Genomic DNA, 20,928 nt, shown 5'->3' on the forward strand with positions numbered 1-20,928 from the left:
GGGTACTTACTTGAAGTTGTATGTAAATGTTAGTGTTAGCACTGTCCCTAACCATGTGACACAAGCGTCGAAGTTTAAAGTGAACGACTTGAGAGTTTACTGCGGATTAGATGGAAAGAAAGTGGCTTAAGTATATTTGTAACAACACGTTCATCTCTGCGCCGTGTCGCAGCCGCAGCAGCGAATCCAGCCGATCCAGGATGAACGATGATGATTAAAACATATCAGCTATCGTAGTAATGCAATGGACCTAATACTAATTTGTAGACACAAGAAATAAATGATAGGATTAGAGTTTAGATAATGGCTATCGTGCCAATCCATTTTTATAAATTGACTTTACAAAGTTCGTATAACTGAATATAAAAAAAAACCCGACAGAGTCCATATACACATTAAACTGAAAAATAGAAATAAAATTAAAAATCACAATTACAAATTAAAACACAAATGATTACTAGCTTATTATACACAATTTATTTATATTACACTTTTTGTACATAAATATCCATTAATAATCAATATCATAAATAACATTTTTATTGAGTTAGGTCATGCCACAATAGTATACGCAGTCGAACCTGCTCGCAATCATTGTCAGAATGCTGTTGGAGCTGCCCCTCACCCGGCGCACCAGGGAGGCGTAGCGCTTGCGCATGGTGGCATGGAAGCAGTCTACCCTGGCTGTCGCAAACATCCCTGACCCCTGAATATTGCTTTTCCAGAGCATCCCTCAAAAGATCCGCAAGAAACCGACCGACTACAAGCTTCGCGCGTTCGTCGGCCTCATGTTCCTAGCGGTTGTGTTCTTCGTCGGTTTCGCGTACGTGCTATACCATCAGCAGGCCAGTAGCCAGGTAGTTACGTCCTTCTCTTTCTGATCTGGACAAAAACATCCCTTAAAATATTACTACGTGCTGTTACATCAGCAGGCCAGCAGCCAGGTGGGTACTCCTTGTTTCTCTTTCTCATTAAGCTCTGCAGATCTGTGGAAGTGGTCCAAATCAACCGGTTCTGTACTAAACCTGTAGTGTGTTGTGAGTAAATGAAAGCTTTTCCTCAATAGACTGTCTCTCGTTTTTTTTTTTTTTTTTTTTTTTTTTTTTTTTTTTTTTTTTTTTTTTTTTTTTTTTTTTTTTTTTTTTTTTTTTTATAACTATAGGCAAGCGTTTGACCACGATCTCACCTGATGGTAAGTGATGATGCAGTCTACGGTGGAGCACGCTTACCTATGAGATACCTATTTACCCTAGCCTTGAAGAGACCCAGATTGTACTCATGCGGAAACACAGACTCGGGCAGGGCATTCCACTCCTTGGCAGTTCGCATAAGAAATGTTGAAGCAAAACGCTTCGTGCGTATTTGTGGAATACCTAACGTTGCGTGTAAGTTGTTGGTACAACCAGGCTAAGCTGAGCTGGACCGCCATAAATTGGTTTCAATAAATTTATGGCGATCAGCTTCAGCAGAACGTGCAAGCTCAGACGGACTATGAAAAAAGAAAATCTAAAAATGTACAAGAAAGATAGAGAGGCAGATAACAAAATTTTCTTTTTTCGCGGTAGGACCTCAGAGCGTCGCGGCCGAGGCGTAAGGTAAGGTTTACAAGCGAACCCTTACTAGTGTAGAGCTCGAATCTGCGTTTACCATGTCGATCAATGCCCTTCATTACCTAAAACATCCCTGAGGACATCCCCAGGCCTTGCTCCAATCTCCTAAAATGCTATATGAATTCCATGTTCATAGCAATTTCATTATAATTTGGTTCTTACGAAGAATGGTGGTGTATTAAAAATATTATAATTTCAGGCATACTTCGACGCAGTACAATTCAACGAACCAAAGAGGTTGCTGAGAATTCATAGTGCTGATGATAATGAGATACTCAGGGCTAGTCTTGGTAAGTCACACTGAATTTTTTATCACTTAAATTTTAGCGAGCTATCACTACTGCCCTGGACATTGTGATATATAGTGTGAACAGAACTTTGCTGATATGACCTAGGTCTGGATTATCATCAACATATTTATTTATTTTTTGTTCCTCCCGAGAAGAATGAATTATTTATCCAGATTTTTTTAATGGTGTGTCTTTCTTGTAGCGGTGAATCTGCCTGCCAAGCAGAAGGCGTTCCCCTGCCTACCAGCACACCGGCGTCCCGGCTCCGAGTGTCTCGAATGGCAGCAGTCCGCTCGCTTCTACCTCAAGTGTCTGCCTCATGACCCTGGCTTAGATAACACTACGTGCTACTCGGTAGAGTGGCAGGCGCTTCGTCATGGTATGAAAGATAGTTGTTTGTTAGATTTCATTAGCAGACACTGTCAGATACATAATAGAAGATAAAATTATACAGCATACAAGTGATTACAAAGGGCAAATCAATCATATTTTAGATTTTAAGATGTCGCTTCTGTTTTAGATATTTAACTATATAAATTATACATAGTAGCAAAGTTTGCCATCGAAACATAAGACCAATTATTTTTATGACCGGTTCTTAGACTAAATTTAGTATTCTGTAAAAGAGCCTTCCAATACTATTTTCAGACGTCTACCCCACTGACTGTTTTGACTGGAGTGATACGAAAACCAATTGGTACGGCGGCGGACAGGCGGCCAACCTCTCTTGGCCACTGAACAACGGAACCATCGACTTCACTCCCTTCATCACCGGGAACATACAGAAATCACAGTTTGGAAACGTCCTCACCAGATACCTCATAAACTCCAAAGGTGCAGCAGTCATAATCGACGAAGAAACTCCATTACATATCGCAATCAATAAAGGAATCAAACAGATCTGCATCAAAGCACAACATGATAACTTCGCATATGCCAACAAACTTACAGAATTCCCTGAAATGAAGTACAACATATGCACTTCAAGAGACATGAAATCGTTGCATTCTTCAATACATAATCACCAAAGAGCTCCTTTATGGGATGGTCTCAAACCAGCAGATATGCTGACCTTGGAGTCTTTGATAACTGAACCAGTCTGGCAAATAGCACCAAGGTTTAAGCACGAACTGCAAGCAGAAACCATTTCAAAATACACCGAAGATGTTATCAATCTAGGCTTCCTAAAACAAGGACATGTTTTGATTAATGAATTTTGGCAGAACGAGATAGGTGATTTAACTGTCGATACAAGTAGATTCGAGACGTTGAACATAACTGTAGACAAACTACATAGAAGAGGTTTTAAAGTAGCGTTCACGATCCAGCCCTTTATAAGCACGGAGAGTAAGAATTTCGCTGAATGCGTACAAAAGAGACTGTTAGTTAGTGAGCGAGAAAGTGATAGAAGAATACCAGCCTTAACCAGATTCAAATCCTTAGCAAGCGCTGGCATGCTAGATATAACTAATAACAGAACAGTTCCATGGTTCACGGAAAAGATACAAGCAGTCATAGACAAATATCACATAGATTCTTTCTACTTAGATTTAGGGACAGCTTACGCTATGCCAATGTACTATCAATGTGAAAAGCGATTGATTAACCCTGATCAATACAAGACCATCTTCACGAAGACTTTTGAGAAATCACTAAACATCATTGGAGTATCTGGTGCCGTATCGCTACCGAGACCGCCTATCTTTGTGTCACTACCGCCATTTGAGTCGTCTTGGGAAGCGTTACGCTCGGTTATACCAACGATGCTGACTTATGGCATTAGTGGATACCCCTTCATTATGCCTGGAGCTGTGGGTGGAGACATCTATTGGCCGGGTAGCGAGCAGTTTCTGCCTTCTTCTAAAGGTATTTTGATTTCATCATATTCCTTATATTTTTACTTATCTCCATTTTAAAAGACAAACAATTCAAGGAAAACTGGTGAAATTAATTACATGTTTCTTCATGGAACCAAAAAAATAGTTAGCTTGATTTCTTCTCTTTACCATGTCATTTGTATCATCATCATAATTTCATCATCCATTACAGCATCATCACTAGCATATTTCTGTTTGCTTAGTTAAACCTTTGATTTTTCCAGGATTACTAGAGTCAAATGCAACAAGCACAGAAACCAAAAAGCTGCCAGAAGTGGAGTTGTACATGCGCTGGCTACAGATGGCGACGTTCCTGCCCGTCATGAAGTTCACGCACCTGCCCAGTAAATACAACGACGAAAAGGTGCTGGAGATGGCGAAAAACTTGACGGTGCTCAGGCAGAAGACGGTAAGGTTTGATAACAAAAACGGGCCAAACATAGCAGTCAGGTGGCGATGCACCTGTCCAGCAAGTACAATGTTGAGAAGGTGCTGGAGATGGCGACGAACTTGTTGGCGCTTAGACAGAAGACGCTAAGAAGGCTATACTATTGAAAGGGGCCATCCACAATAAAGGTTCAGCATTACTGCTACAGTAATGGGGTGCGACATTGCTTCCGCAAATTATATCAGAAATCCAGGCAGTAATGTCGCGCTGCTTTGGTAATGCTGCCGGCTGCCTTATATAAAAAAAAAATGAATTGTTTTCAAAACTGTATCACCATCTCTCTTATTATCCCGTATAAGATTCGCATAGGAAGTGCAAGCTCGTACTGCATGCTTACCCTTAGCGATGGTCAAAAACGCCTAGTCTTTCTAAGATTGCTGATATACTCTTACTTACTCGAGAAATTAGGACGGGTACTGCCGTGACGGGGTAGCCTAGAGGTCCAAGGCGTTAGCTGCGTAAGCTGAAGACGGCGAAGACCATGGTTCGAAGCCGGCCTCTGCCACTGTAGGGCTTGGTCACATATTTTTTAGTATTTGACATCTATTTCAGTTTATTATTTACCTATTACTAGTAACTGACACACACTACACTACACTACACACTGCTACTGACTAGTAACAGAGCTCAACGAGGGTGGGAGGGGGTTAGGGTCGGCAACGCGCATGTAACTCCTCTGGAGTTGCAGGCGTACATAGGCTACGGATACTGCTTACCATCAGGCAGGCCGTATGCTTGTTTGCCACCGACGTAGTATAAAAAAAAAAACTGACTGCTCAAACATACACAAATTAACCGATATACCTAAATAGGTACAATTAGGTAATTATCTACTATCTGTTACCTTTTCCAGATAACCCCTCTCCTCCTAAAGTACAAGCGCGAGGCCCTTGAAGAAGGCCTGCCGTTGATCAGACCTCTATGGCTAGTAACCGGCGGTGACCCCTTGCTGGTGGTGAAGGATGAGTTCGCGATCGGAGACGATATTGTGGTGGCTCCCGTGCTTTATCCGGGGCAGACTACTAGAGAAGGTAATAATGTTGTAATTTTTTCGAAGGTAAGGTAGAAGTACTAGTGCTCGACGCTGCACTAGTCACCGACATGGGCACTTTATTTCATGGAAATATAGGTTAAATTTGAACAACGAAATTTTTTCTGTATTCGAACTTAATCCTTGTCACTTGAACTTTGACATAAAGTGCCCATGTCGAATACTAGTGCAGCGTCGAGCACTAGTACTTCTACCTTACTCTAAGTCACATAGTTTTGTTTTCTTATTAACCCGCCTTCCTCTTAGTTTCATTTATTTAGGAATGATACGTTAGAAGCTTTCATTTTCTTTGTCTGTTTTATTAGGGTTCCGTAGCCAAATGGCAAAAAACGGAACCCTTATAGATTCGTCATGTCCGTCTGTCTGTCCGATTATGTCACAGCCACTTTTTTCCGAAACTATAAGAGCTATACTGTTCAAACTTGGTAAGTAGATGTATTCTATGATCCGCATTAAGATTTTCACACAAAAATAGAAAAAAAAAACAATAAATTTGGGGGGGGGGGGGGGGGGGGGTTAAGCAGTGGTGGCCGAGTGGATATGACGTCCGACTTTCAATCCGGAGGTCGCGGGTCGTATCCTGGCTCGACGGCGCGGCTGGCAGTGGGACGTATATAGGCTGAATTATTATTTTATTTTATTTGGGGGCTCCCCATACTTAGAACTGAAACTCAAAAAATCTTTTTTCATCAAACCCATACGTGTGGGGTATCTGTGGATAGGTCTTCAAAAATGATATTGAGATTTCTAATATCATTTTTTCTAACCTGAATAGTTTGCGCGAGAGACACTTCCAAAGTGGTAAAATGTGTCCCCCCCCCCCTGTAACTTCTAAAATAAGCCTAAAACCTAAAAAAATGTATGATGTACATTACCATGTAAACTTCCACTGAAAATTGGTTTGAACGAGATCTAGTAAGTAGTTTTTTTTAATACGTCATAAATGGTACGGAACCCTTCATGGGCGAGTCCGATTCGCACTTGGCCGCTTTTTTATTAGTATTATCATAAAAATTTCTATAAACATCCTTTATTAAATCAGACCGATTTGTAAGCAAGATTTAACCCTGCTTCATATAACAGAATGAGTTAAAATTTAGCATAGGTACCTGATACAAACCTATACATAGGTACCTGATACAAACCTATACATAGGTACCTGATACAAACCTATACATAGGTACCTGATACAAACCTATACATAGGTACCTGATACAAACCTATACAAAGGTACCTGATACAAACTATGATGACTATATTACTATCAGGCTTGTTGATGTTCATAGACCATCTCTGGAATATTTCTTGCAAACTAGAATAGAACCTCAACAGACAATTAAAATGTGCGAGTTAAATATAGATATTTAGAATACCTTCTTGGTTTTCAGTATACCTCCCAGCGGGCCTATGGGAAGACGGTATCGACGGCTCCATGCGCAAGGGCAGCCGATGGATGCACGAGTATCGAGTACCTATCAACCGCGTCGCCTATTTCAAACGTTTACCTAGTGATTTACGTTTTCGGTAGCCCTATCTGACCTGAATATAGACTTTATTTCGTCAAAATAAGGGTTACATTGTCAGTGAAGTGTTATCCATGCGTTGGATGCACATGTACAGGGCTATAACCGTGAAAATCGAAGTTCGTCTGTAATTACGTCTTAGTGAGAGTAAAAGGGAAGGATCCCCGCAATTTGCGAATTTCGGTTTTCGCTTCGTGGTAGGCCCCCAGAGTACTGTACGGCTACGCTACCACGAGCTTGTCAGTGATCTAACACTGACATATTTGCGAACGTTTGCGTAACTTCCTTTATATACATCACGCTTGCACTATTATACGAGCGAAATGCATAGTAAGTAACGCACACGCTCGCGAATATGTCAATGTCATGTCCGTGACAAACTCATGGTAAAGCTACCGATGAACAGCGTCACCTATTTCAAACGCTTACCCAGTGATTTGCTTTTTCGGTAGCCCGAGTGACAAAGACAATGAGGTATATCTGGCTATAATTAGTTTATATAGCTCCAGCTTATGCAACAAACGAAATAGAGCAGAAACAAGTTTTGTATGAAAAACTTAAATTCGATGTATTTTTACAGTACATATGGGGCTACTTTATAGCACTAGTGCGAGAAGTAGCATATTACGTTACTGTGTCGAACATTTAAAGGGCCATATGTACTGTAAAACGTTGTACGATACATGTGCGAATAGGTAATTCGCAACTCGTGTCGATTTAAAACACTCCCTTCGGTCGTGTTTTAATTTATCGCCACTCGTTTCGAATTTCCTATTTTTCGCACTTGTATCGTAATGTACAATAAACTAGGGTATCTGAAGCTACATAAACTAACTACAGGCATATATACCTCACAGCTCACACACACACACACTGCCACACACCACTGGCTCACACTCACACACTGCCACACACCACTGGCTCACACACACACACACTGGCTGACAGTTCAGTTTAGTATGAAACATTTATTTCCATTGAAATTCCGCAATATGGCGTGTCACCATATATTACTGGTCAGGTTTTTCAAATCAAATGACTCTATGTGTTTTATATTGACCAATATTGACGAAACTAAAACTTTATTAAGGTGAAATATGCCCAGGCTACCTACCTATTAATTATTTAAAGTTCCGAACGAATGATATTTGATATTAAATGGTAGCAGAGATTGGAAACTGTACCCCTAGTGTAAATTTTATCGACATCATAACGTGACGAACGCGTTTGCGTTAAGTCTCATTTTGTATAGGATTTTGAGTTTCCAAAACGTCCCGCTTGGCGCGCTCTTTCTAAATCCAATACAAAATGAGACTAAACGCAAACGCGTACGTCACGTTTCAAAATCGAATTTATTTACACTAGGGGTACTGGTGTATGTCAGAAAAGTGATATCGTACCACAAATCGGCCTGGGCATACCTCGCCTAAAACAAGACAGAGACGTGACAAGAGAAAATTAGACAATGGCAGTTTAAATTCGTAAAAATAATAAGAAATATACAAGTCCGTCCACTGCGAAATATAAAACTACAACAAAATTTCATTGTCACCAAACTTGGAACGGTATTCAAATCTATTGAAGTTTTGATATTGATAATTATGAATAATGATTGAATCAAGTTCGTATTAATTAAAACAATAAGAAATTATTTATTTATTTGTCGCACTTGTCACATCCCTTCATCGATCGATGTTGTTATATTGCAGAATTGGGGAGGTAGCATAATTTGATAGTCATAAGTTTTTTCTATCATATTCTTCTGTATATCTAGTCTTAATAAATAATTCACCGTTAGCATTTGTGCCATTTAATGACGTTCTAAAACAAAAATTAAAACAATGTTTCGCTTTCAAATTCATTCTAGTATTATAACCGATTTGCAAGACCGAAATGATTCCATAAGGCCACCGATTACCAGTTCGCCGGACGATATCGGCCTGTCAGTTTTTCGCGATTGTCAGGTTTTGCGAATAACCGACAGACTGATATCGTCCGGCGAACTGGTAATCAGAGGGACCCATTAGCCATTAGTAAGCGCTGGTGGCCTAGCGGTAAGAGCGTGCGACTTGCAATCCGAAGGTCACAAGTTCAAACCCCTGCTCGTACAGTCAGCATCAAAAGTAGCAGATGAAACAACGCGCCAAAAGTATCTGATATCCCGAATAACTTTTCCAAAAATTCGCGTTAAAAAGTATATTTTTTACAGTCTTAGTTGTTCTATGTTGAAGACATCACTTTTTGTTAAGCTGTTACAGAATGGTAGATACTTATGAAGCGTTGTTTGATCCGCTATTTTTGATGCTGACTGTACCTATGAGTTTTTCAGAACTGTACGAAATATCATTTGATATTTACCAGTCGCTTTTCGGTCAAGGAAAACATCGTGAGGAAACTGGACTAATCCTAAGGCCTAGTTTAGCAGAGGGGTTGGAAGGTCAGATAGCAGTCGCTTTCGTAAAAGCCAGTGCCTACGCTAATTCTCGGGATTAGTTGCCAAGCGGACCCCAGACTCCCATGAGCCGTGTCAAAATGCCGGGACAACACGAGGAATAAGAAGAAGAGTGGGCCCCATTAGAGTTCCGTCAATAAAGTTTTGTACGGAGCTCTAATAACAGTTACAATAATTCCGGTGTTAGACATTTATATCTCATATAAGAATTACTCATTCACTTACAATGAGAAATATTTATTAAACAAGATATTATAGGTAATATTGTGTAACAAGAATAACATTCTTTAACTTCATTGTGTAGAGGAATGTTATCCTTTTTCCCACGCGTCAATGTTCTATAAGTAATTCCTTTTTAAACTTTTTGTCATATTTATGGTCCATATTGAAAATATTTATTGATCATTGTTTGTTTTTCTTTCAAAATTTAATATTAATTTTAATTTTGTAAACTTAAAACCCTATCTCTTGTAAAATATGTTTATTAGTTAATATGTAAGAATGTGTATAAAATTATGTATAAGTTATATATTTACATTTAAGCACCTACCTACCTACACACCTATACGCATTCCAATGATTATATTCCTCAAATTAAAAAAAAAATGTGTTTATGTTTATTAAATAATAAGTCTTTGATTCTTTAAAATTATTAGAAATAACTCTTGTGATAATAATAAATATTCTAGAAAAATACAATAGTTAAACTAAGCGTATTTTATTCACTAACTAGCCGTATACGACAAAATGTGATTACTTCAGCCATTCCAAAGTTAGTTATTAGGTAATAGTATGAGATTAATAACTATTAGAACAATTCATATTGAAAAAAAGGAAATGTTTAGAATTAGTACTATGTTATTTGGCATAAATAATTAAATAGTTGTATTCCTCTTATACCTATTGTATACATTTCCCGCACCTACTATTTGATCTCTGTTTTGCCCAAAGGTTAACGGATAGATAATACCTTCTGCCATTAAGTTCACCTTTTGTACAACTTTTACTGTGCAATAAAGATTAAATAAATAAAGTAAAATAAATGTGAGTTTTTACCACAATAATATAATATGAAGTGTTGAAAGTTCGTAACACAAAATTCAAGGAAGCAAAATGAAGTCTTCTCACTCCTAAAGATGAAGTAGAAGTACCTGTTTCGTAAAATTCCCAATAATTTAAGAATGTCGTCGACAATTCTGGAAAATGTCTCAAGTAGGTAATTGGCGTTTAGGTTTTAGACCTGTACCCCTAGTGTAAATTTGATCGACATCATAACGTGACGAACGCGTTTGCGTTAAGTCTCATTTTGTATAGGATTTTGAGTTTCCAAAACGTCCCGCTTGGCGCGCTCTTTCTAAATCCAATACAAAATGAGACTAAACGCAAACGCGTACGTCACGTTTCGAAATCGAATTTATTTACACTAGGGGTACAGAATGTTTCTGACATAACAATTATCGTGTACATACGAACTCTGTGATGGTTAAGAAAATTGTCTTTATATACTTTTTGTGATTCTATGCATTCCTTTTTCTGCGTGTTGATGTATTAAAACGAATATATAAGTAATGTACAGTCAGCATCAAAAGTAGCGGATCAAACAAGGTCTCAAAAGTATCTACCATTCTGTAATAACTTAACAAACAGTGATGGTTTTATATCTAGAACAATCAAGACTGTAAAAGATATACTTTTGAATGAAAATTTTAGAGATTTATCTATATTTGGGAAAGTTATCCGGGATGTCAGATACTTTTGGCGCGTTGTTTCATCAGCTCCTATTGATGCTGACTGTACCTAAAAACTAAACATGTATTAATGATAAATGTGGTATTTTGCTTATTAAAGTGATGTGAGCTTTGAGCTACCTGTTGTTTTATTTACCTATAACACCCCTATAATGGAACAGGCACCAGCCACCAGTAATGGAATGGTATAGACAAATCCTGTAAAACAAGTATTTACCATCAGTTTTAATCGCTGTCAACATTTTACCATAAACAAGAGCCAAAGAGCTGCTTAAGTTTAATTTTTCATTGATATTTGTTATTTTGAAAATGAATGGCGCCATACATTGCATGACTGGAGCAAAAAAACACAGTTTTAATTGGTTAATATTATAAAAACCAATAACAGAAGCTTTCATTAAATACATCGAAAGCATAAAGGACAAATTGGACATTCAACTTTTAAAGCGTAAAAATCAAAAACACTCCAAATTTTCTCTTTAATGTTCCATGATTGGTGCCGTTAACATTAGTTTGTGTAAATTGTTTTTCTGTTTTTTTTTGTACATATTAAGGCCCCCTCCATACTCATGTGTAGGTTACAGCGCGAAGGCGCGAAACGTATGCATCGATTTCGCAGATTGGTCACGTCTTCGCGCCTTGTTCCCCGTTAAGGCCCCTCCATACTCATGTGTAGGTTACAGCGCGAAGGCGCGAAACGTATGCATCGATTTCGCAGATTGGTCACGTCTTCGCGCCTTGTTCACCGTTAAGGCCCCTCCATACTCATGTGTAGGTTACAGCGCGAAGCCGCGAAACGTATGCATCGATTTCGCAGATTGGTCACGTCTTAGCGCCTTGTTCCCCGTTAAGGCCCCCTCCATACTCATGTGTAGGTTACAGCGCGAAGGCGCGAAACGTATGCATCGATTTCGCAGATTGGTCACGTCTTCGCGCCTTGTTCCCCGTTTTTTCGGTTCTTCGACTTGCGTCAAAGGAGTTCTTCACATTATTTTGGCTCATCTGTGGCAAGATAAAGCTGCTAAATTTTACGGTTTTACATTTAAAAAAAAAGTAAAATCGTAACAGCACAACAATGACAATGCTTCCGTAGCTAACTCAGAATTAAGTCGATCAGCTGTTGATTTAAATAACTAAACCGGAATATAAATAATGTGTGGATCTTCACAATTTTTTGCGATAAGTATGTATGACGAAACATTGATGATCGACGGATCGAGTTATTTCACTTGTTTACCTTTTGCGGTTCAATGTCCTAATACTAGTACAAATTACCTCCAATGAAATTTGAATCTTAATTAAATGTAACTTCAAATTCGATTGCCGATTTTCCTTGTAAGTATGTCAGATATCAATTATGTCAACATCTTGTCTCGGTGGCCAGTCAGTCATCTTGCAAGCATAGACAAAAATAAAATTGGGCCGATAACGATAAGGAATATAGCGCAGTTCCACCACCATAAGTTTGTTTTCGAAAAACTGAAATCTTTGAAGAGGACATCACCAGATTGATCAGAATTTTAAAGAAAGAATATTGGTTGAAAGTTCCTTGAAAATGCTTAGTTAAATTTTGGGACGAGGATAAATTTAATAAAAATGCAATAACATTTTATTTTTTTTATTTCATTAATGACTCTTACACTTCCATCAAACACGCCGAATGGGGGTAGCGACACGACTGATACAATTAATGATTTAATTTTAAATTTACATATAATCATTACAAATACCTAGATCCACATATCATTATTACAATTATTAAACATTATTTTAAGAGTTTTGTCACGAAGTATGCCATTTCATTTTTGTTTTGTGTCAAGGTATTTTATGCTGTTATTTTTTTTTAATTTAAAAAAAAAACAAGGTTAACTATAAATTAAATTCACTTATAAATTAACTCATTTAATAGTTTTAATTCATATAGTAATATTCTTTAATTAAAAAAAAAGTTATCTATCGCTTTTTACAGTTCAACATTATTAGTAGCGTTACGACATTCGAAGAATGAGATACGTTAACGATAAGTTCTCATTTAGATATCGTTTGTTAGTCCTATAATTGACAGAAGCAGCTCAATATAGGCAATCAATGTCACATTGACGTTAGGAATATCTTAGATAGATCTTATTGGGAGATCAGCTGAATCAAAATAAACGTAAATTTTGACATGTCGTTTAGTTATCGATCTTTTAAAGATCTTCCCAAGATCTTAAACGTGTCAATCATACTTTGAATCGGGCCGTTAGTACAAAACAACGCGTCATATCAAAGGTATCGGTATCTCTACAACTTTTGCTAACGTATCTGCGATACTCTATCACGATTACAATACTTTGTAAGATAATAGTAGATACTTTTGAACGGAAGCCTCATCAGCTACTATTGATTCTGACTGTGCTCAGATACACAACAAAAAATCATTAACATGTAGTAAAACAAACTACACAAGTCAAAAAATATGAGTATTAGTATAATGAAAATCTGTGCATGACATCAAATTGACACAAAACATAGAAATCAGCATCTTTGATGTCTCCTCAAAACGGCTGTAACGAAAGCGATGTAACGCATCAGTCTAACCATTAAGCGTGTTGATAATCTAAACGGTGATGTGATGATAACTTTCAAAGTACCTACTTTATCATTATCAACTTATTCCCATCCCAAACCATTCAAATTTATTTTCCTTTCTATGGTTAAACGTCCATATATTCAGCACTGTTATTTTAGTAATATAATTTACATGGTGGATATTATTATTTTTAATGTATCAGTAAGGGCAGGTACAGTCAGCCAAGAAAGTGGTTTACCACTTTTCGACTTTATTTGTCAAGTAATAGAGTCAAAAAGTGGTAAATCACTTTCTTGGCTGACTGTACTAGAGAGCAGCTTCTAGAAAATTTTACCTTACTTGGTTAGTAGAACCATTTAACAACTGCTATTTATTTTACGTATTTTTGGCTATTTTTCGTACACAATAAAAAAAAAACATTTATTTCGGACGACATAATCTATATTTTGTTAATTTAATAATGCAGAAAAATATGAACTTTTTCCCACGTTTTGTCTAAAATGTTGGAAAATTCATCAACTATTACTATTTCATCAGAAACGTTAGCCTGCCCACCATCAACGCAGTTTTCATCATCAATACAATCATCACTATCATTACCATCGTCATCACCACCTCATCACCGTTATAGCTCTAAATCATTAATTACGCCTACCACCCGTTGTTAGCACCACAAAAGCATTCTTACCAACTATGTTGTCCGCCGTTACAAGTCAATTTCAACATCATATGATTCAGTTCAATATAACTTTAGTAAAGTGATATTTTGGGGGTTTTACGCGTAAAAGAATGTGTAGGATTGTTTATTGTGTAAATTTTGCTATTTATATTCATAATAAGAGGACTAATTGATTTAAAAAAATGTTGTTGTTGTCTAATTGATTAAAAAACATTTTTTTATATGAATTAGTCCAGTACATATGCTTTCTATAATGTAAATAAAAATTAGTTTTGAGATGTTTTATACAAAAAATCTCAAAATTTTCATAAAACTTATAGGTTTCCGTACCCTAAAAGGAAAAATTGGAAACCTTATAGAATCACTCCGTTGTCCGTCCGTCCTTCTGTCTGTCTGTCAAGACCCTTTATCGCGGGAACGCGTGGAGGTATCGAGTTGAAATTAAAACCATATACTTACTCATCTCTACAGTCCCTTGAAGCTACAAAAAAAATCTAAGTTAACGTAAAAAAAGATACGGCCACTTATGCCGCAAAAGACGTATATTTCGGCACTCTCAAGGGAAAGGGATGTAATATCATCTTACAAAACAAGTATAGGGAAAAATCTCAAAACAATAAATTTGTAAACAAATTAAATAAAAAAATAGTTCAATTTGTACTGAACCCACGGCGGGCAAGTGTTACTCGCAAATGTTCCGTTTTTTTTTTTAATAAGAAAGTAGGTTTACATACCAACACCAACGAATAGAAATAACAATTTTTTTTTCAATATTTTCGAAAAAACTTATCACATTTTTTTCTTACCCCTTTTCGAACAATTTATTTTCAAATTATAGACCTCAAAATTGAATTGTACGCGGCGAGCAACTATAACACGGTTATCACACTGTTGTAGACCCGCCCGTCACAACGGTGTGTGAGCGAGCTAACGCTATACACGTATATATCGACGTCCCGCTCGCACACCGGAGCGGCGTGCGGATCCGAGTCTAATGTGAACACCGCCGAACCTTGGATATGCATCCAACTCACCAACAACATTACTTTCTAACACAATTCCGTCCATAAAGTATACTGAATATTTAGCCAACATTAGAATAAAAGAGACTAGCTTGTATATGTCGGCGGCCGATCGTAAGATCAGGCAGATCGTGAAGTTCCTGTGTAAAGTTTTGACGGTAGTCACATTTAATCAATAGATAGGTAGGATAGGTTTGTTAGGTTGCTTCAGATGCCCGAAGAGCAAACTGCCCCGAAATATAGTCACGCGGGGCTCCGTCGACTCGGAACGAGACAAAGATTCTCATGTTTCATGATATGCCTAGGAATTTCACGATCTGCCTGAACATACGATCGGCCGCCGAAGTATAACAAACCAAAAGTAATTTAATTATCAGTGTCGGATCAAGCTAACTATGCACGGCATTTGCAATGACAAAGTGTGGGAAAGTCATCATGTATGTCAAATTTCTATGAAAATAGGACGTTTATAATGACACGCCCTCACTTTGCTCTGTTCAAGACACTGTAAAGTTAACTTAGACGGACTCTACGACTTTTGCGATTGTCAATTATTGTTTTAGTTTTCTTACTCTTCTTAGCTTTTAGGAATTAGGCTAGTTTCAGTGTCACACCAACCAATAGGGAATTACTGCAATGTCCTGTCGCCAGAAAGCAGCACTATCATATAAAATATTCTAAACCATAGGGTAACTTATACATGCTATGCCTAAAACAGTTTTGAGAAGTTTTCACTATCACACTGATGCATCAAGGCGGTTTCTTTATTAGAAATTTTGTTATCTGCCTCTTCATCGCTCGAATATGCTTCGATTTTCGTGTTTCGCGGTAGGCCCTCAGTATGTGCTAGAGGCAGAATTTACGTATCCCCTATTGTATTAAGTTCATGTCCGCGCTGACCCGTCAGCTTTACTCTAAAACGCTCCCTCAACTTAATACATATTGGTCCGGTGCGGTTCGCTCTGTACGACGACGGTCAGCGCGACACTAAAACTAGCCTTACTTACTCAGTTACTCATATTGTTATCTAGAGCATTTTTCAATAGTTTGTTCAAAAAAATCACTTTTTGCACAAACTCTTTTGGAATTTCCGTTAGCAATTTAGATCTACACAATACGAAAATAACAGTTAAGTTGAAGTAGTCTAGTTAAATAAAGTGAAGCTAGCTTCTTTTCTTCTCATGTTGTTGGAGATTTAAACTGTGGCATTTAGTTTTTTTGTATTTTAGATAAGACGAAGTCTAGTCGCCTTGTCAAAAGTTCATCTCCAAGAATTAACTTGTTAAGTACTTTTTAAGAAAATTGTAATACTTTAATATGTGATCAAAATACTGTGTTTATGTGAATTTTTGGTTTGAGTTCCACAATTTAAACCGACCATTTTATTGTCTGTACAAATAAAATCTATAGCAAAATTAGGTTTGTAAATATATTATGTTATAAAGACAAGTACTTAACTATCATAAAACGCCTGTTGGTTGGTAATAGCAACGTGTTGAATATATAAATTTGCGGATTAAATCGGCGTAGGCGCATGAACATTGATCTTTTGACAAATGTCACGTTCTTAGGAGTAGCGTTCATTAATAATTCAGTAGAATTCATATGTCAATAGATCTGATTTAGTTTGGAATAAGCTCAGTACTTGCCTTAACGATCATGTCAATGTCACTAAACTCTTTATGACACAATTTACTGTCAACTTCATAAATTCGAGAGCTCTCAATAATATTTCCTCCATAAAGAGTCACAAGTATTTTTATATAAATTGAGAATTTAGGGAAAATGTGTACAAAATGTTTGGTGCAAAGGTATGGTGCTCAACGTGCCAGGTAAATATGTCATAAATGTTTATTGGCCATTGTCATTTAGCATTGGACTGGTGTTGACATTTTTGGATCAATACATAATATTTCCTTATACTTATTGGACATCTGCCCGATAAAATAATACAATCCAATACAAGCCGACAATCCACCAGCCGAAAGAATAACAACATTTAATAATTTCAATAATGATTTATTTACCAGAGCTATTGATGTTCACTAAGCTGATACAATCTTATTTTAAATAACATTTTATTATTTCTAATAGTATGCATTAATTAGTTAAAGTTCTAGCTATAAAATACAATATTTTGGGCCAGGCTTTCGCCTAGCTTAAGCTGATTGATATTCTTTTAAATTTCTTTAATTTGCTATTATATTATCAGCATACTCAAAGTATGCTGGTTTTTCAGCAATGATCCGGCCAGTTTGTTTTGACATTCGATTTTAAACAGTCACCTCTAAGTCAGAGGTCGTAAGATAGGTTTTAATTTTGAAGAAATATTAAAAGAATAGCAATCAAGGCTGGGAAGCCTAGAAACAATACAATAACTATGAAGCAGATTCGCCTTATGATCTTTAATACGACGAACTAAGGTATGACCATCCATGTCCCTGTTTAGTCCCCTACTTAGCATAAACTCACAGAAAACAATATTGTGCTCACATCAACCGACACACAAACACATATACCGATATCATAAACCTTAAAGAAAACTTTCAACACAAAAAATAAATATAGAGTACCATTCTTTATATTACCTGTTTCCATCTTCAATGACATAAGTTGAAACATCATTAACAATAGTTTTGTCATTGTCTTGATCTACCTCCTATGAATTTGAAGATGTAAACTTTTTAATAGCATTTTTTAAATGTATTCTTTTATTTTTTTGTTAGATTGTGCTGGTGCTTTCTTTCTATATCCACTATTAGAGGTTAGCAAAGTAAGCGACAACGGTGTTTCGATCGGCTTAATACTATGGATGACTTAAAATTAATTGACTGAAAATCTTCATTCATCAAGTCTTAAAATAAAAAAGTCCCCTTCATAAATACACACTCGATCATATCGGGCCGTTGCAAGGCAGTGGGTAGGCGTTGGGTAAACATTTATAGTGTTTAACAAACAAAGAACAGATTTAGTTTTTACTATTATTAAGGTAAAGAAGGTACATCGGACCTCGGGAAGCTGACAGCTTATATCTAGATGGTAAAATAATGATGAGTTCATTAGTTCATACCTATCACATTCGCACACATCCGACATGCGGTAATTGAAAAATAATCTAATGGAGTTATTTTAAAGGTAGTTACTATAATTACATGAGGATTTCGTTTTGGAAACGGTTTTAGAAACGCTAGAACTCAACGGCTTGATCCAGTCTTGCCGAGAACATTTAAACTCCTTTCATGACAAAATCTTAATGTTGTTTCAAATGTGCTCGGCAAGAATGAAGGGCCTTAGGAACAAAATAACAACTACCTTCTTAGATATTTGGATCTCGACTAGAAATTTGTAAACGATAGGCCAAAAAATCGCCAATAAAATTTTAACGCAAGAGATTCAACTATCACGGTTGACTTCGAAAGTATAACATCGTTATAACTATGTCACAGTCAAACTTCGGCACAACAAGCAAATCACAAACAAAGGTAAATAGAGTGTTCAATTTGTAATAGTCCTACTAAAACATTTACTTTATAATGGGTTAAGCTCTCTACCTAACGATTTAGGCTCACTGGTGTCAGGGGTGACGGGAGCGGCTGATAAAGGATATATTCTATCGAACGCCTTCCGCGATTGTGGTCCATTCAAACTCTGAATCTAATTCCTTAAAGCAAACGAGTATCATTCTTTGCGCGGAAGGCATTGATCGGTAAAAAATCTGAACTAAAGCGAAAGGAAGGCAGGGTGACAGCCGCTATACCGACAACAAGCGAGGAAAGTTTGGAAACGCAGGATTTTTCCAAACAATCAACGCTTGTTCCAATATAAAATGCTTTGTGCTCAGCGGCTTGTCGAGTCAGTCATTCATCGCAAAGCTCGAGTGAAAAACAGTGGCTGGAAATCTTAAAAATAGATCAGGTCGGCCGCGCCTCCTCGTCACCCCGACGTAACAATAGTGTTTGATTCACGACTAACAATTATTACATGTGGCTAGTACTAAATCTAGCCTCAAATCTTTAATCGTCTTTTTAAGACAGTTAATACGTTTTATTTAAAATTTCATTCTAATTAAGGTACTTGTCGATCGTCGACGCATCCTGACGTCCATGTCAAGCCTTAACTTAAATTGGCGTGCAAGCTAAGTTTGTACAACTATTAAAATTTCACAAATGCGATAGCAAAATAATTTGTCAAAAATTTTGATATTCGCACAAGCGGATTTCGGCTAAACAATATGGACTGGTTACGCTAAATATCGTGTATAAAAGCACTACCGATTGTATAGACCAAATTCAAAAATATCGTCAGAAATATATTTTAAATGGCATGTACTGTTATCGATGAAGCTACTAGAAAACAGTTTAGAAAAAAATGGACGTTTCTGTTCTTAGGTCGAGAATTTGGTATTGACTTTCAAAAATTGGATGCGGTTAAGGACTCGGCCCGTTGTTCGGCACGCCACAGCACTATAACTATGATTTTATCAAACTCTTCTGCAGTCTCTTGATTGCATTCAAATATCACAAAGTCATTGGGGTTACTATTTGCAAGCGTCTCATTCGAAGTAGTGGGCTCGGAGCGCGGCGCTATACTCTGCCTCCGTTTTTCCCCGCGCCGGCTGTGGTTGGGGCTCACTTCTTGGATGAGAACGCCACAAATAGACCCGACACCTAGAACTCGAGTCTATAGGCCGCGCAGGAGGTCTCGTGGTCCTGAAGGTTGATGGTGCAGCGGGAGGCGGAGGGCGAGAGGTCGATCTTGTACTTCTCAAGGGCCTCCTCGTTCTCTGTTACCCAGTAGCCGAGGACGTCGGTGTCGTAGGTCGGGATTATCGTCACTTCTGGAAAAATAAACGCAAAGTTCATGTTAATTGAAAAATAAGTTATGTTTTTTGTCAATAATATTCTTTCAACAGGCAACTAATACTCATCGAGACAATTCTAACAAACCCAAACCCAATTAGTATAGAACCGAAGCTATAAAGAATGAAGCATTAGATAAATAGTTAAAAACTGAAAACTGCATGTATCAACTTAGGTATAAACCTGAATGTCATATTTATTATATAAAAATAAATTTTCGTTTTTCGTTGACTTGCATGACATTTATATGTACTTCTGGTCTCCCGCGATACAGGCCTAGCCTAGTGCGGGGACTCCTGGAAACTCTGTTGTCAATCTAGTTATGCACCAACTCTTAAAAACAACCGATGTATACTTTTTCTGTGTCCTTTCTTGTGCAATAAACATATTTTTTTATCTTTATCTTTATCTTTAATTAGGTTACGCTGTTTTGTCACAAAGTTCTTATGGATACTTCCTGTGTCCATCATCAGGTCAGCTCTATGGTACCTACCATAATTGTCAGCTAATTTACATATGTATGTAAAGTTTCAGCTTAATCAAATAATGAGAAACTAGTAGGTCTAATTTATCTGGCAAGATTTGATCCGAAAATACATAGTACATACAATACATACATACACTGCATGTCAAATAAAAACTATTAAATATTAATTGAGGTTCTTCAAAAAAGGAGTGTACAGATTTTTAAAGGGTCGGCAACGCGCATGTAACACCTCGGAGTTGCAGGCGTCCATAGGCTAAGGTGACTGCTTACCATAAGGCGCGCCATATGCTTGTTTGCCACAGTCGTGGTA

General features: G+C 37.3%; 2 protein-coding genes across 27 annotated transcripts in view; one reads left to right on the forward strand and one right to left on the reverse strand.

The window, feature by feature from the left end:
* The window catches only part of LOC133527250 (myogenesis-regulating glycosidase), an 82,555-nt gene extending 71,441 nt beyond the window's left edge, over positions 1-11,114 (forward strand). For all 20 annotated transcript variants that reach the window (XM_061864175.1, XM_061864169.1, XM_061864178.1 and 17 more), the window contains 7 exons: positions 726-857; positions 1,810-1,900; positions 2,103-2,279; positions 2,549-3,766; positions 4,002-4,186; positions 5,079-5,256; positions 6,665-11,114. In XM_061864175.1, the coding sequence (XP_061720159.1) occupies positions 726-857; positions 1,810-1,900; positions 2,103-2,279; positions 2,549-3,766; positions 4,002-4,186; positions 5,079-5,256; positions 6,665-6,804 (2,121 nt within the window). In that variant the 3' untranslated portion in view covers positions 6,805-11,114. The remainder of the gene's footprint in view (positions 1-725; positions 858-1,809; positions 1,901-2,102; positions 2,280-2,548; positions 3,767-4,001; positions 4,187-5,078; positions 5,257-6,664) is intronic.
* A 1,493-nt stretch (positions 11,115-12,607) lies between these two features.
* LOC133527248 (microtubule-associated protein futsch-like) overlaps positions 12,608-20,928 on the reverse strand; it is a 286,179-nt gene continuing 277,858 nt past the window's right edge. For all 7 annotated transcript variants that reach the window (XM_061864160.1, XM_061864161.1, XM_061864164.1 and 4 more), the window contains one exon: positions 12,608-20,109. In XM_061864160.1, the coding sequence (XP_061720144.1) occupies positions 19,940-20,109 (170 nt within the window). In that variant the 3' untranslated portion in view covers positions 12,608-19,939. The remainder of the gene's footprint in view (positions 20,110-20,928) is intronic.

This window comes from Cydia pomonella, chromosome 17, assembly GCF_033807575.1.
Source record: "Cydia pomonella isolate Wapato2018A chromosome 17, ilCydPomo1, whole genome shotgun sequence".
Classification (NCBI taxonomy): domain Eukaryota; kingdom Metazoa; phylum Arthropoda; class Insecta; order Lepidoptera; family Tortricidae; genus Cydia; species Cydia pomonella.